The following is a 17816-nucleotide window of genomic DNA, read 5'->3' on the forward strand; positions in this document are numbered from 1 at the left end:
TGATGCCACACAGCAACACAGCAGTAAAACCAACTAAAATCCATCAGTCTTAGATTTATCACTTTCTACTTCTGGTAAATAACTCTTTCACCCCAGAAGTGATGCTTCATCTTTGCTAATGTAATATATAAAAACATTTTCCAGTTGGAAACAATGGAAAAAAACCACCTTGATATATGCTATGATCTATATGAACAGCTACATTGTTTATGAGGGAGCATCCGAATGGGTATTTTGTGTTTTAAACTGTAAAAGTGAAGCTATTGACATTTTTCTCTTCTTTTTTTCCTAAACTCTCTTCTCTGTTTGATAACACCCTGCACAGATGACATTTCAGTCTGTGCTGTTCTGGTGGCAGCCATCAGCTGGGACAGTCGCTCCCTACCAGAGAGATGACTTCACTGATAAGACCATATCTTATGGGTAACAAAGGACTGAGCTCAGATTGGCAGTTTCATCCACTTCCTCTCAAGCTTCCTGAAGGTAAAAGCAGTGGCGATAGGACCTGATCAAGCTTTTCTCCTGCCTTTCCTCTGCTCTTTAATCTTCTGTCCAAAAAACGAAGGAAAAAGCACTTTTCCTTCCTTTTGCAGTAATGCTGCCTCCAGGAGTGTCTTTTTTCACCCTCCAGAGCCCCTGTCTTTGAGCCTCCCCTCTTCCTCTGGACAGGGAAAAGGGAAAAAACCAGCAACAGAAAGAACAACAGTGGTGGCTGGGTCAGCTCACTCTACCTTTTCCAGATAACCTGAAAAAATACAAGTAAGAGTAGTATCCTGTATGTTAATATAGGAAACACAAGATATCAGATATAATACAGAGTCTCTATCAGCTCTATCCAAACCCTCTTGTGCTATTCCTGCCTCCCCTAATTGACTGTCTTTTCCCAGAACCACCTTCAGCATCTCAGAAAGAGGGTGGTGAAGAGGAGAAAACAAGCAAGACACCAAGACAGTACGGACGTTGGCTGTGGGACCTTCACTCCTGCATTTGACAACTTCTTGTTCAAGTTCTGTTTATTTTTATGGACCCCTTTGAAAACTGAAAGAAAGTAAAAATGAAAGTACCAACACAAGCGTATGAACAACTTAACACCTAAACTATCCACATAAATAGCCATTTGAAAAAGCAGGAAAAAAAATGACTAAATGAAATTTGGCAGAGCTTCTACGATGACAAACTAACCTGGGATACGCTGATACGACAACACACAGGGAGAGTTTTACAGAGACAGCTTGAGCTTGGTAGAAAAGGTGTTTTCAGCTAAAGAAAAGTTCTACTATCAATATAAGATTAAGAAGCGTACTAAAAGAATGGTTTGCTGGAATTCTCTGTAGTAACAGATAGATTTGGGAGTTGGACTAGATGATCTCTATGGTCCCTTCCAACTCTAAAATTCAGTGAAATTCAAGTGGGACCTCCTGGCTTGGCTTTATTTACAAATGAGGGAAAAAAATAGCATGTCTAGCTTTTATTTGAAAAAAAAAACCCAACTATGTTCCAACTTTTTGTTACTGTGATTTTAATTACTCTCTACCAATACATTAAGGAGACTGCTGGCTTGGATTTAATAACACACAAGAAGTGTATTAAACTTTGGTAATGCAGAAGACTTGATGCTATCAAGTCTTGATGTTATGTGCCCTCGTAACATGTCCCACGTTGGCAAAGAAATCATCCCTGCCTAGGCTTGCTAGCTGTGTCCAAAGAACTACTTCTTCAAAGGCAAATGAGTCTCTCTCCCACCTCTCTACGAACCTGGAGGCAGCAGAGTGGTTCACAAACTCACTTTAAAAAAAAAAGAAAAGAAAAAGAGAAAAAAGGATGCCTGACCATCATTCTTTTGGCCATAAGATGTCAAAGAAATCATATGGCTGATATATGCATATCAGTCTCTTCAATCTTTTTTCTCTATCTCTGAACTCCAACAACAACAACAAAAATTCTGTAAACCTAATTCAAAAACATCAAAAAGCATAACATAAGAATTTCTAAGCATCTCAAAAGGAAACAGCAGTACAAAAACAAAGCATGACTTCAAAAAGGCTATGGGATCTTCTTGTGTCTTGATAAGAAAGCCACCTAACCAGTAGACAACACCTTACTGTAATAGCATAAAAGTGACCCTCCCTACACATGAACTTCAGTCTGCCTGAAAATTCACCTGCACAACCTTGGTACAAACTTAATAATTCCTGTTATGTATGGTACTGACTTCTTTGTGACCAAAAAGGTGAGAATTGAAGATAACGGGACGGGAGTTCTACCACATCCTGTAGGCAAGGCAGGTTTTGACACTATTTTCAAAGATTAAATATATAAATATGAGTGTAAATACCTAATTTAAGTACACCGGAGATTTAGAATTCAAAGAGGGCAAGTGATTATGCAAGCTGGTTAGAGATGCAGGTAATAAGGAGAAAAGGCCTCAATTAGACTAAGAGAAACTGGATTTTTTTTTCTTCCCAACATAAAGGAAAACTGATAATGGACAAAGTAAGAAAAAGACATGAGATACCAACCCAAGAAGCAGTGGTACTCAAAGCAAAAAGACTGTCAGGGGGATTTATTACATACAGGAAGGTGACAGTATTATATTAAATCAAGGGGGGGAAAGAAAAACTGCTCAGAAACTAGTATTCCAATCTGCTCTTCTGTGATTTTATGATTAAGGTACTATATTTTAGACTTGATAATGACTTATCACTGTAAGAAGTACAGTGATTTCTTGCCTCTCTGGTAGAGGTAATTATGGCATGTTTATAAGATTTAGACACTTCCCCAAATTAATGTTTATCACATCACATTACATTTCTAAATTTTATCTGATGCAAGTAAAAAGAAAATCCTTTTTACCACTTTGCATGTTATACATAGGCAATTCTCTCCGTTTAATCCGGTCTATTAGGATTATATTATTATTTATTAGCCTGGAGAAGAGAAGGCTCTGGAGAGACCTTATAATGGTCTTCCAGTACCTGAAGGGGGCTACAGAAAAGATGGGGAGGGACTCTTGATCAGGGAGTGTAGTGTTAGGATGAGGGGTAATGGTTTTAAACTGAAAGAGGGAGATTTAGATGAGATACCAGAAAGAAATTCATTGCTGTGAGGGTGGTGAGACACTGGAACAGGTTGCCCAGAGAAGCTGTGAATGCCCCATCCCTGGAGGGGTTCAAGGCCAGGCTGGATGGGGCTTGGAGCAACCTGGTCTGGTGGGAGGTGTCCCTGCCCAGGGCAGGGGGTTGGAACTCAATGTTCTTCAAGGCTGCTTCCAACTCTATCCATTCTATGATTCTGTTACACTGACAAGCTTGGCTAATCTAAGTAACAGCATGGTACCTAGTTTTATATTTCACATAGACACTTGTCCTTTCTTGACAATGAATTACACTGTTGAAGGCAGAATTATTTCCTTATTCCAAAACATTATAAACTGGAAATATTTGAGTTGGATGAAATATTTTGGCCTAATTTAGCAAGCAGTTTTTTCCCTACTGTTCTGGACCTCCTGCAGCCCCTTAAGACAAGGGAGAGATGTTTAGAAATGCATTGCCATCTAACTGAATCGGTCACAATTCACACCTTGTTTCCAAGAGATAATAAGAAAATAAAATCACTGGGCAAACCAAGCCTGGGGGGTGTGGGTGTGTGTGTGTGGGTGTGTGTGGGTGTGTGTAGGACTCCATGTGCATGTGTGGTTTTTAGCAACTCATTGAAATCCTACCACATGAACATGTAGGACGTAAAAGTTCTAAGATGAGTTGGTTTTAAGTGTTAAGGCTGAAAAACTTTATTAAATGAAAGAATATTAGAAAAAAAAAAAAAAAGCTCTAGCAATTTTTGTATTTTTAACCAACAGACACCTAGCTGCTTATATTTCTTCTAAGCACTTTGGACTGTCTTTTTAAAGTGCTAGCTAGCAACTCATTGAAATCCTACCACATGAACATGTAGGACGTAAAAGTTCTAAGATGAGTTGGTTTTAAGTGTTAAGGCTGAAAAACTTTATTAAATGAAAGAATATTAGAAAAAAAAAAAAAAAGCTCTAGCAATTTTTGTATTTTTAACCAACAGACACCTAGCTGCTTATATTTCTTCTAAGCACTTTGGACTGTCTTTTTAAAGTGCTAGCAAAAATTCCTCATTTAAAAAATTCTCACACAACTTGTTGAGAAGTCCCATTTGATCACAGAACAAAACCATAGAGGTATGTGATACCACAAATCTTCACTTGGCAACTGACTGTATTAGTGAAGACAGAATTGTACCCTCACTCCATAAGTTATCAGAAATTGTAAAGAAGTAAAAACCTTATGGTTATATAAATCTTTAAGAAATAACTCAGTAAAAGGAGAAAAAGTAATGAGCAATGCTATGATTTGTTTAAAACATTTTTCATGTTTGACCTCCCTTTCATTTAATTTCCTATAGAAACATCTAATTCTTAATTTGGAAACCTAAAATTATCGGAAGTACTAATTTTCTATAAATTGCATGTGTGTCATATGAGTTTAGAAATATATTACAACTTCGGTTAAAGATGGTAAAATGCTACAGTTAGTGTTACTATAAGAAGGAAATGAAGAACAGAAAAATTAATTGGTGACTGGCTACTGTATTCTGACAAATTTTAAATTGAGGTGGTTTTTTTTTTTCACTACATGTCATATTTGTAATTGATTAAGATATTCTACGCTACTTAAAAAGGTCGTATTTAAAATATCCAACTCCATAAAAAGCTCTGAAAATCCATTTCCCCAAATATTTCCAGCTTGATAGGAGCAGGCAAAAAGCATTAAGAGATACAAACACAAGAAAATTGCAAATCCCACCTGATGATCCAAATATATGGCATTCCTTTGAAGGTGATGTGAAAGAATCTCAGTCTAGCAGGCAGCAGGCAGGAGGAAAAAGGAAAGGGACAGAAGGTACAGAATGCATGAAAAGAGCTTTAAAAGACGTAAAGTAGACAGCGATCTTTCTGTTTTATGCAGAAATGTAATGCTGCTTCTATCTGGGGTTTTTTTTGGTGAACTATTAACAAGGTTTGATCCCAAAAGAGAAGTGATGAAAGTTTGCCACAAATCAGACCACAAACTACTACATTACATTTTGGTTTACATATAAAATACAGTAAAGCTCATGTAAATGTCTACAACACAGGTAACTATAAACCCTTTGATAAATCTGTGTTTTAAACACGTCCTGATTTTTGCACACAGATTGCGAATAAGACTCTATCTGATATGAGGCAGTATAAACAACAAATTAACCTCATGATCTATCACTACCAATTTTGTTTGTAACACCAATAGGTTAAAAACTTTTAACTTTAAACTGAACTGCAATAGATTTTAAAATATTCCTACGTAGTTTTGACTCAAAAAGCTCTGAGTAAAGCCTCAAAGGGTTCATAGCAGAACATTGCATACACAAAGAACCGAGGTTACTCTCTTCTACTCCCGCAGCGGTCAGAGAATTTTGCACTAATGGTACAACATAAACTTGGATTAAGGAAGGACTAGAGGTTCACACACACAAAGAACCGAGGTTACTCTCTTCTCATCCCACAGCGGTCAGAGAATTTTGCACTAATGGTACAACATAAACTTGGATTAAGGAAGGACTAGAGGTTAGTGAGAATGGTAGATGACACACATTGCTTTATAGCTGACCTTTGGGCTGCTGGCCTCAAGTTTTAGCTGCATGAGCTGCGCTAGTGTGTGTTCCCGGATACTACTCAGTTCAGCTTGCTGCCGTCTCAGCTTTATGAGCAGCAGCGTCAGCTCCTCTGGCTGAAGGAGTGCAGTGTCAGAAGCCAAAGAGTAGAAAAAAGGTTAATTGGTATCCTAAACAACACTTCATTAAAATAAGGGTATCTTAGTATCTTTCTTACAAAAACTTTTTATAGCGATACAATAAAAGATAACACCGTTTTCCCCCAAATCGACCACTTTCAAAGATATAACGAAGGGTTAAGTTTTAACTACTCAAAATGCCATAATACTGTAACATGCTGAATTAAAAAAAAAAAAAAAAAGTGAGGATATTGCAGGAGAAAATCTAGATCCCCCAAACTGACATGCATATCAAATTGATAATACTGATTTAAATGAAGGGGGAGGTAATTCCAGCCCATAGGGTATTATCTATACGTGGACAGCCATTTGAGCTTGGTGAAAGAATGGAAAAAAAAAAATATCCCTCAAGAGAATTTAGTTTCTAAAATAATTCTTCAAATATACGTGTCAAAATTCAGAGTAAATAAAAACCCCACAATAACTGACCTACATCAGAAACAATCACCTTTCACAAAATAAAACTGCACAAGCATGGTAAAAATGATTTTCTGTCCCACCTTCCACAGGTCTGAGGCTACCAGTTAATTTATTGCTTTACTTTTATGACTAAGATGTAAAATACAGCCTTAGGAGGGGATGAAGAATAGTATTTAAAACCCAAGATTATATATATAATGGAAATACAGTCACACTCAAATGGGTATTTGTCAGGTAATTCCACACAGATCAGTTTAGGTCAGTTTGGGAAACTCTGCCTGAACCATTCATGGGAACCACTTCTATTAGCAATACTTCAAAGAAAACAAAACACTTAACATCACAAGTAGATGTGTCATGTTCTTATTTGCTTCTGTTTCTTACACTTCTCCAGAAGTCAATGTTATAAGAGGCTAAACAGTCATCCAGCATTTTGTTTTTCTCACAAGTTCTGTGAGCTAAAAATCCCCACCAAACCCCCAAAAAACCCCCTCTACCCTAAAACCCTGCTTGCTCTCTCCCACAGTCACAGAATTTTCCCCAAAGCAAAGAAGTAAAGAAAAAAAGCTCCGGAGAACCAAATATGAAGTTATGGAAAAACGAATACCAGTTTCTTAGAAAATAGAAGAAAAATCTCTGAAAAGAAGGCTGGCACGGGCAGTGTTTTGAGCTCGTACCGAAGGAGCCCACGAGAGGGAGCAAGGGATTTCCACATCGCTTCAGTTGACAAAACCGTTTATTTTGAGGGAAAACCAACACCAAAGCCAAATTGTCTAACGGCCAATCTTCCTCTTAGAGTACTCTTTTCAATACCTGGATTTAAAATACTTAATTGGAGAAAGTAAGTATAAAAATCCAGACTGCTGTACAAGACATTTTCAAGTTCTCTCCAAAAATCAGTGCTGATGCTTTCATTCTGAAAATTAACGTCATTTCAAAGCACAAGCAAACTGATTTTTAGAAATACGAGAATTGAAAAGTAGCATCTTCAAACAAAAGGAACAGTGAATCACTTTTTCAAAGACCAAAACTCTTCTCGGTATGTTCTGCAAAAGCCCAATTTTAGTGCATTAGGAATAAACTCTTCAATGGTCCTTCAATCCCACGTTTGCAAGCAAACGTTTTTTCCGTAGAGGAGCCCATCAAACAGTAATTCCTACTTCTCTCGAGACACTCAGAAGGTTGCAAACATTTTTGGCACTGCTGTAAGTGCTGTCCTTTTGATACAGCTCTTGGGACTCTTGCAACCACCGCACCACAGGATTTTGTTTAAAGAGCTACCGATAGGTTTCCTCCCCTGGGCCGTGCGACCAACGCCCTGTGGGCAGGACTTGTGGTTTCTACAGGCAGAAGCTTGGACCTCCTTGCCCCCTACCCCACTGGTGGGCCCAGCTCCAGCAGCAGAGCCCAGGAGAGCTGATGGGGCCAAGAACCCAAAGACACGTCCGCAGAAGGTGAGGCGCCGGCTGCCAAAGGCCAACCCGTGAGTTGCTGAAGGGATTCATGCTGAGAAGTGCAAGAAACAGGGGCTGAGCACGGTAGGAGGACTGACCGGGGAGATGTCGCCCACAGTCTGAGTCAAAATCTGTATTTCTCAACTCTCAAACAGGAATTTCAGGTGGACAGAGAAAGATTACGGAAAGGACACAAAAACCGGCAAATAAACAGAGTAAATTTAGGACAATTTCTTAGCTCTTGGCTGAGTCACATTTCAATTAGGAAGGTGGACAGTATTTCCCAGTGTTACTTTGATGCAATACCTTCAATAAAAGTTTCAACTCTTGTCACAGAAAAATGGGGGATGTCAGAAAGAACATCGTTTTACCAAAAATAGTAAACTTTATTACTATGATTTTCTGAGTACTTAATGGAGAAATAAGTGTTCTGTGATGTATTCTACCTTCTCCCAGGAATTTCTGTAATGTAACTGACAAAAAAATAAACAAACCTTTATTTCTCAAAGAAAATCTGGAGTCTGTGGTTACATAATATTCTCAGAATTTAATATAACCACAGAGTACTACTTTATTTGCTTTAAAAATCCCCGATAATTAAAATTAAGGCTACATTTAATGCAAGCTTTGAATAGAGTAAGATTTCAGCGTTGCCTCTTGATACTTAAAGAATTATTCTTCAGAAAAAACTGATGTACCAAATAAAAATGCAACTCACTGTTTTGCCTTGGAGGCTCTGAGGAGTAACAGGCTGTAAACTCAGACCTGCTGGCATTGACCTTCTGTCGGGCACATAGACATGCTGTACAAAAACAAAATAGCACAGGATGATCCACAGTTATCCAAAAACTCAACAACTATTAAATGCTAAAAAAAAAAATAAAAAAATCCAGCCAACTTTATGCTCATGGCAAATTTGCTATCATTTGCGCCAACTTTGGCCACTCATGCTCCCTGCTGATCTACCATCTAGGATACTTGGGAAGGCTACCTCTAACTTCTAGAAATAATTAAATGAATGATGAAGGCTGGGTTAACAGTCCTCCCCCGCAGCTGTTGCCCTAATCACAGCCCATGCAAACAACAACAATTTTTGCTTTTCATCCATCACTGAAAACTGTTTAAAAACCTACGATGTCTACATAGATGGAGTCTAAATATTAAATTTACCCTGCTGATTTCAGTCAGTCTTCTAATTACCCACCTCTTAAAAGCAGGTTTGTGTGTCCTAGTTAATGGAAATAGCTACTAAAATGTGTAACTAAAAAAAACCACAAACCAAATAGCATGAAAAGGTAAATAAGAATCTCACTTAAAAGATGCTAAATATGAAATGAAATACTAGGACAAAATCTTCGACAAGGAAAAAAAATATGAGAAAGCAAAACATGGCTGAAAGGATAAGCAAACACAAACTTTGCTGCACTGACCCTAGCAGTATTTCTCAGATTTGTGAGAAGCACCGATTACTAAGTTTCCAGTGCAACTGAGGCAAAGGATGTCAAAACAAAACGACTCCTTCGTTGATAAGGACCTAAGAGCTTCGCAAAAAGAAGACTTAGTAAACAACTGTAGGACATTCAAACTGCTTTAAGATGCAGTTAAATATTTTTTCCTGCATCAAGAGACATAAAGGCACCTGAGATAAAGATTTAGCAAAAAAGTTTCAGGAGCATTTTATAAAAACTCTAGATTTAAATTCATCTTAAAAGAATAACTTTCATGTCATGTCCAATCTATTAAAAAACACACGTAACACAAGCATGAAGGATGTAGCAGAGCTACATACAACATCCAGGCAATTCTTTGTCTCTGTCTTTCACTGATGAAGACTAGTGAAGTTACACAAGTCAGGCACGAGTAGAGCCTAGCTTTCTTTAAGAATCTCCCTAATTACTCGAAGGCATAAAAGGAAATTACTACACTAAGCACGAGGCATCCAAACTTGTGACTGAAGAACAGAAAACAGCAAGTGGAAAGAAATCTGGGATTTTCAGTCCTTTTAAGAGTTCCAGCTAAAAAGGCTAGAAGGGAGAAAGACGTTTGTCCATACAACAATCTGAATAATTTGCCTATTGACTTTTTTCCTTTCCTTTAGAGAAACCTAATATCATGGACAGCAATACTAAGACGAGTTTTCCCCTAGTGTAATTAGCAAAACATCTTTTTCAACCTTTACATTTTAAAATGCTTTTAATGAGATTTTTAACTCTAAAAAAATCAGTATTTTACCTTAGTATGATGAGATCTGTGCCTGCGATCGATAGTTACATCTCCCCTTTGCACCGGTGAAGACACTTCCGATCTGTAGGCCCGCTGCGGAGAATACCCTTGGAAACCAGCGATTGAACCGTGAGAAGGGGAGGTGGGGATCGAATGCATGGTCTGATCAGAAATATTAATCATAGTTTTCGGGCTACTTAAAGTACCGTGTCTGCTGAGAGTCGTTTGTTTGTTGTAAAACTGCCGTTGCTGCCACTCGTAGAGCTGCCACATCGTGTCGTCCCTCATGGACCTCCGTTTGTCTTCGGCTGTGAGGGGTGCCATGGCTCTGTCGTAGGCCGAGGGCGTCACACCACACAGGCTCTCGGGCCGTGCCTTGCTGTTCCTGGGCAGAGTTCTGTAGCCTTCTGGGTACCGGGGTAAAGCTTGGGGTCGATGGCTTGGCATGTTTCTTGGCAACGTCTGATACGAGATCACACTGAAACAAACATGTTCTTCGTATTAGGGAAGAGCGCTAAATGTTACGGCAATATAAATTTTAAAAATATGCAAGAAAATCAAGACAACGATTTAAAGAATCAACAATACTGATTGAATGCACTGTAGCAGCCGAAACTGGATCCTCTCCCTGATTAACTGCTTGATTGTATAATTTCTATTTCATCATTTTACCATTTTAACAGTCTAGTACTCTCAATTTTAGAAGAAGTCTTGTAATTTGTCTGTATGCTGGACATGGCAAAGTTTTGAAAGCTTAGAAATTCTATACCATTTTCATATAAGCCCATCTTAAACGTTCTCTTTTTCCAAAGTGAAAAAAATCTCGTTTCCCCTAAGAAAATCTTGAGCAATTACTATGGACATAAAAATTATGAATTCATAACAGCAGACCATGGAAAAACAGCAATAATTTTCCAATTAAATTATATTTTGCACTTGTCAACGATAAGCCATTCCATATCAGCTGTTCAAGTGAAACAAATACCAAAAATATTTCTTTGCTTGATAACAATTATCTTATTGCTTTTGCAACTCAGATATGAATTCCAAGGCTTATTCTTTCATTTGTTGCCACATTAAAATTCCGGACTGCTACAGTTAATTAGCAACTTTCAGCATTAGTTGAAATGCAAAATTCTCCATAGTGAGTATCAATGCATGCCTAAGTATGACAAAGCATTTTGTGGTGTTTTTTTTTTTTTTTTCAGAGGACAAAATCTAGGTCATAAACATTGATTCATTCAACCCTTATCTAAAATTCAGATGAGCATCTCTTAAAGCCTTTTAGCTACTGATCACATCTACGAGATGCTTGCCAGAGACCACAAAAGTGATCTCAAATTGGTCAGGATTCAGCCATCAGAGGGCAGCACCTTCTAGAGACACCCCAGTTAAGACTAATTCAACTGAAACTCGACAACCAACAAGGCACCAGCATCTGACAATGGTGCACCAAAAAAAAATAAAGAAACAATGCAGGGCAAAAGACAAGGTAAACCAACGTTACATATGTTAGATCCTTATAAAATAATTATCAAGGAAATTTTCACAGAAAAGAGTTAAGCTGTGTATTTATGATCACCTGTAACATTTTGGAGATGAAAACTGCTATAAACAGCTTTACGTTAAAGGTCTGCTGTAGTTTCTCAAGCTTTCCAAGAATTAATGAAGTATTATGCCCATTTTGTAGATTGGACAGTTTTCCATTCTCACAAAAAAAAATAAAAATCCAAAACAGGAATATGGATTCTAAATCCTATCCTGTTGCTGCAAAATCTGCCTAAATGTCCCTAAATGTCTTCATATAACATAGCATTAATGCTAAGGGCTTATCTCCAACTATGTATTTAAAAAACCCAACCAACCAAGACGCTTCTGGGTTCAATTTTTAACTTCCAAAACATTATCTTAGCTATTCACAAACGGGTATGGCAAAGCCTGATATTTTCACGAAGATATCCAGGAGCTTGATACATCTCTCTCATTGAAGGTCCTCTCCCATTTTCGTGGTTAAATGGGCACTGTAATCTTGCTGGCTCCTTTAAATACACCAGACAACTTGAAGAGCGGCTGCCTGAGGTTCTTAACATGTAAAGATAGCAATTTAAAGTCTGCATGCAATTACTTATATTCTAGAACATTTAGGAAGAGACAACATATCCATCTTCTGTTGGTAAACCATGAAAACTGGAAAAAGCCCAACTGCCTCGATATTACACCTTGTGTTAGACTGTTCGATAAAATCTAAAGAGATTTGCCAATGTCCTGTTGATTCTTGCAAAAATGTCATTCCAACCAACTCCAAAAAAACCCCTGGAGACAGTAGTGGAGTTGATTGCTGCCTCGCACACAAGGGGAAGCTGCTGCAGCCAGTCAAGCCGTCACGCACAACTGTGAGGTTGCAAAATACTTCTGCAACCACCATCATAAATAGCTCCCTACAAATGTTCCCATATTAAATAAAAAAAAAAAAAAAAGGCTTCCATATGAGTTTATAGACTCTCCCTTATAGACATCTTTAGAGGTTGTCTCTAGGATTACTGCTGGGTGGTGGTAGTGCTGGTTCTGGTGGCTTAAGTTGGTTTATCTGGGAAAGCGACTTTGCTGCTAAACCTTTAGGGGTTGGGTTCTGCAATGTTATGAAGACCCGCAGATCAAAACCTCAAAATAGTCCTTAATCCTCAAGACTACAAATACCAGCTTGGCCCAGAATGCAGAACTTTCACACGGTAAGCAAGCAAAGGGTGGCAGAGCAAAGGCAGAAGCCTGGTGGTGTCCAGCAGGCATTTATTATTTAGAATGAGGCTTATATGGGCAAGGCTGGTGAGGGGTCTGGAGCACAGCCTCATGAGGAGAGGCTGAGGGAGCTGGGGGTGTTCAGCCTGGAGAAAAGGAGGCTGAGGGGAGACCTTCTCACTCTTCACATGGCTCTTGCAAAACTAGATGTCTAGATCCACGGAAATGGCAGATAACAGCTTCAAGGAAGAATGACCACCATCATTCTCATTCATTTCTGAGGAAACCAAACTACTAAGGGGCCAGCATGTTCCTCTAAAAAAATTCAGTAGTTTTACAGTGAATCCTTTTCATTTCATGCCGATGACAGCTACCAGCTCCTATTTTATATATAGTTATTTCATTGAACCTTTTTGTTAATATTTTAGTATTCTTAAAGTCCTTTTTTTTAATTATTTCCCCAGTCTGACGCACCAGAGATACTCAGTTTCAACTTCTGTGATTTCCCTAACGCATTAGAGAGAGATATGCAATGGAAAGCATCCTTGTTAGAGGTCAGCAGCTTTTCCCAATTAAGTGAAGACTACTTTTGTCAAAAATTCAAGTTATGAGTTGAACAGATCTTACTACCATCAGCCTTACTAGCCACTCACCCCAACCTTAAGCTTTAACATAAACTGGAGCTTCTTTCTACTCTTATTCACCAACTTCCAATTCTACTCAGATTTCTGCTTCCAGCCAGCAACTGGCAATCTGAACAAAAATAAAATTAAAAATGTAAATTAAACCACATTCCAGAGACATCACTATACATTAGAAATTTGGATCATTATTCAAGGCCACTTCCACACAAAGCAAAAAGGTTGCTCAAGGCCAATTCTATTTCTGGCTGCTGCCTTTATGTAGAACTGCAGTTGAAAGCAAGTTTGTGCTATCAGTGTCACCTTTATTTTAAGCAACAAGTGGCTTCTATAGTCAAGAATAAAATATTGCTAATTAGTAACATATTGTTAACAGTACTTCCTTCTATTTGATTCCCATAATGAAATCAAGTTTAGGCTTTAAATACTTGTTCACAACTGAAAAATGGCACAGCTACTCAAATTTTCCTCTTTGGTTGCAAGTTTCACAGTCCAATTTTAAAAATCTAATTACATCAAAGAGCATTTTCCGTTCTCATTACGCAAGCATGCATAATAAAATAAATGTCAGAGCCTGTGAGTCGCTCTCTGTACTTCAAGCTCAAACTTGATCAAACTACTTACGTTGAGTACTTCATGAAACAACACATTAACAATTCCTAATTCTGTTTAATGAAGGCAATGAGGAAATGTTCGACCAAATGTTTGGCAAGTGTAAGTCAAAATAATGGAAATTTTTCAAATTTTTGCACAAACTAAAAAGCCCCAACCCCCGTATTTTGAAATTTGTAGAAAACACATTTTCTGGAGTTGGTTCTGTCTCAAGCTCTGCTCTGCCATCCATCCATACGCAAACTCCTGAATTTCCAACTCTTCAAAGTATCTCCTGTAATAGCATCTCCATTACTTCCTATCTGATGTAATATTAAAAATGCTTATATTTTACTGTTAGAGCCTCTTGTCTGTAACCCAGCCTGGAAGCAATGCCCATACACTCCTGTCAGACAGAAAAATTGCTATTGGCACGAGATTCAGTATCGTTCACACACAATTTTAAAGCTTCATGAGTAAGCACTGGAACTCAATATTAGAACTGGGAGATGTTTAATTTCATGAGAAGAGAAGCTTTAAGCATTAAGTTAGTTAGATTTTTATGTCTTAGTCTTAGGTAAAGCTTCTTTCTCTCTTCAATTAAAGATTACTCTAAGTTGAAAAGCTCTCTGGAATATTTTGGAAGTATTTTAAATAAAATATTATTACAAGAATTTGTGAACAAAAATGCAGAAGACAGGGCAATTTCAGAAACAGATTTTAAGAGGAAGAAGAATTCTTATGATTGATGACACCTTCTCTCTGCTAGGACAGAGAAATTTCTATCACCTAAAAAGAGTTTCTTGCCATTTTTATTTATTAAGTTATAAATACAATTTAATTTATTGATAGTCACTCAAATGTTAATAAAAGAGAAACTTTTATAAATCCGTTCTGAGCAGTCATCCAGGCACTTCTTACAGAGCGCAATGAATTATGTATTTATGTAATATAGACCAAAACCTAAAGAATCTAACCAGGATACAAGCCTAAGTGTTATTTGCTAGAATGATTAGCAAAAAAAAAAAAAATTAAAAAAAATTATTTAATAGTACTTACCCTCTTGTTTCCTCTTCTTGTCCTTTTCCCCTCTGTATTTTAATCCACTGCTCCAACTGCAGCATTGAGTTAGTTCTCTGCATGACTCGTTCAGACTCCACGTGTGACTGAACCGCGTTGTGCTGAGCTCCATCTCCAGCCTCTGCCAGGACAACACCAACAGCTTTGTTCTCAGACCCATTCAAATGCACTGCTCTGAAGTGTCCACCCTGAATTGCCGTTATGGGTAAAGTCCTGTATTCGGATCCCAAAGGATTTAGCTTTACGCTGTTAATTTTCGTTAACGGTTTATCTTGCCCAATTTTCTGGAATCCATATTTTTCGGCTTCCAAAGCTTTCTTCTCCTCGTTTCTGTTCACTTCTTTGTTTTTCTGGTTATTTTGTGCCTCTGGCTTAATGAGCACCCGATGGTTTGAAATATTGTTTACCTCTCGAGGTGGTGTATTTTCAGTGGTTAACTTCTCTACTCTGGAAAGGAATATATGACAAGCTATAATAGCAACAAAACATTCATTAAAAATAATAATAAAAAACCCGAAAGTTAATATATTGGTGTTTATCGGGGTTATTTCAGTGAATCCCTGACCAGATATTTTACCTTGTCTTGAAGAGAAAAATCCAGGACTCATTTTCACAATAATCAAAGACAGATTTGTTTTGGGTTTTTTTCTGTTTTGTTTTTGTTTTGTTTTAGAGGTGGTGTTTTGCTAGTGGTTTGGGGTTTTTTTTGTTGGTTGGGCTCAGGTTTTTTTGGTTGGGGAGCATGAGTGTTCTTTCTTCCATTCTCCTCTATTTCTTTGCTATTTTAAAAGCATTTCACATCACGGGGTAAATTTTTAAAGCTAAATTCCAATTTACGCCCTAGAAAAATTGTGCACAAGAGGAAATAAAGCCAGAGTATGAAAAAGTGTATGTTCAGTTCCTGGAGGACTGGACATTGAAACAGTAAAAATATGCAGGGGCTCTCCAAATACTACAGCTTCCAGATGTCAACAGCTTGAAATTCAGACCACTTTTAAAGCTATCTTTAAAAACGGTCGCAGATTACATTGCTGACCAGCTCGTGATTCACAGTACTGCTGAATTTAACATATAATGAGCTCCTTTAAAGAAAGCAAACAACTTTTCGTGGTCACTGGCACCAGTTATGTTTCTCTGGTGTGTTATCACTTTGGCTGGCATACATTCTGTGGAAAATAACTGTGGCTTCCTTAATTTCAAGGGGGAAAATAGCTGCTGACTTAGGGAACTATACCACAAAATAATGATATTTTTAGAACAGTTACTGCTTTACAGTACTGACACTTGTACTCAATGTATGCAGTTCTATTAGCTATCTTTTTAAAAACTGTCAAGAATCCACATCTTTTCCCATACTGGGACATGAAATGAACATCCAGCTCAGATAATGACAATTTTTTTTCAGTTTAGTAGAAAAAAACCAAACCAAACAAACCCAAACCCATAAGATATTTTCATCAACACTTTTTGATACAGGAGGAAAAAAAGAAGAAGAGAGCTTATGCTTTAGGAAGGGCTGAAAACTGTAAGGTCCTTATCAAATACTACTCACTCACTGCTAATAAAATTGGACACTTAATTTTAAATGCACCTCCCAGTACCATCCTACTCTCACCACGAATTCTCCATGACGTGAAAGGAATCAAGAGACTCCTGCCTGGACACATACACCATTCCAAACGGATCAGTCAGAAACAGCAAGACACCAAAGTCCTCTGCGTGCTGTACACGAAACCATCATGCACTCTGCATGTTAACAAGGGCTGGGATTTTTTTTTTTTCCCCTATGCCTCATCCTGACATAGCTGTGACGATCCCACTCTCTGCTTGACACTTCAGAATGTTACAAAAGTCCTCCGAAATTCACTCTATTAATATAAGTAGCTCAAAATAGTCCTTTTCTTTCAGTGATTATTCCCGAGCTGCTGACGTGAAAGCGTACGCACGCGTCAAACGTACTGCAAATGGAAACATCCCCACCAGCCATCTAACATCACTACCTCTTGGGCTATATGCTTCAGCATTATTTTTAAACACAGTGTTTTTTTCTCATCCATCACTATTAAACGCAGAGGTTAGATGCACCTGATGTTTTCTCCTAGCAGAAAGGAGAGGGTAACATTTCTGCCAACCATAACTTTTAGAGGAAAAAAAATCTCAATGTAGAACCCGTTGTTATGTAGACTTTTGTGTGGGAGGGCAAATGCGGTGGAACTGCTATACCTACGTCATCTTTGCTGTAATTTCCAAGTATCAGCAAAGAAATGCTATACTAAACTCCTACTGCAATATCTCAGCAGGTCCAGAGAGGTGATTCTGCCACTTTACTCTGCTCTGGTGAGACCTCACCTGGAGTATTGTGTGCAGGTCTGGAGCCCTCAATAGAAGAAGGACATGGACCTGATGGAGAGGGTCCAGAGGAGGGCCACAAGGATGATCAGGGGGATGGAGCACCTCTGCTACGAGGACAGGCTGAGGGAGCTGGGGTTGTTCAGCCTGGAGAAGAGGAGGCTCCGGGGAGACCTAATAGCAGCCTTCCAGTACCTGAAGGGGGCCTACAGGAAGGCTGGGGAGAGCCTGTTTAGAAAGGCCTGTAGTGACAGGACGAGGGGAAATGGCTTCAAGCTGGAGGGGAACAGATTTAGACTGGAGATGAGGAGAGGGTTCTTCACTGTGAGGGTGGTGGAGCACTGGAACAGGTTGCCCAGGGAGGTGGTTGAGGCCCCTTCCCTGGAGATATTCAAGGTGAGGCTCGATGAGGCCCTGGGCAACCTGGTCTAGTTGGGGGTGTCCCTGCTGACTGCGGGTGGTGGGAC

At 38.5% G+C, this 17816-nt stretch overlaps 1 protein-coding gene across 7 annotated transcripts in view; it reads right to left on the bottom strand.

The window, feature by feature from the left end:
* PLEKHA5 (pleckstrin homology domain containing A5) overlaps positions 1 to 17816 on the bottom strand; it is a 266473-nt gene that overhangs the window by 61973 nt on the left and 186684 nt on the right. For 5 of the 7 annotated variants that reach the window (XM_014937386.1, XM_014937385.1, XM_014937382.1 and 2 more), the window contains 5 exons: positions 14980 to 15447; positions 9962 to 10430; positions 8448 to 8531; positions 5673 to 5792; positions 4830 to 4883 (listed from right to left, as the gene is read on the bottom strand). In XM_014937386.1, the coding sequence (XP_014792872.1) occupies positions 4830 to 4883; positions 5673 to 5792; positions 8448 to 8531; positions 9962 to 10430; positions 14980 to 15447 (1195 nt within the window). The remainder of the gene's footprint in view (positions 1 to 4829; positions 4884 to 5672; positions 5793 to 8447; positions 8532 to 9961; positions 10431 to 14979; positions 15448 to 17816) is intronic. The other 2 variants (XM_014937387.1, XM_014937383.1) reach the window with 1 other exon arrangement.

Source organism: Calidris pugnax, unplaced genomic scaffold (genome assembly GCF_001431845.1).
Source record: "Calidris pugnax isolate Ruff unplaced genomic scaffold, ASM143184v1 scaffold1, whole genome shotgun sequence".
NCBI classification, from domain to species: Eukaryota; Metazoa; Chordata; class Aves; order Charadriiformes; family Scolopacidae; genus Calidris; species Calidris pugnax.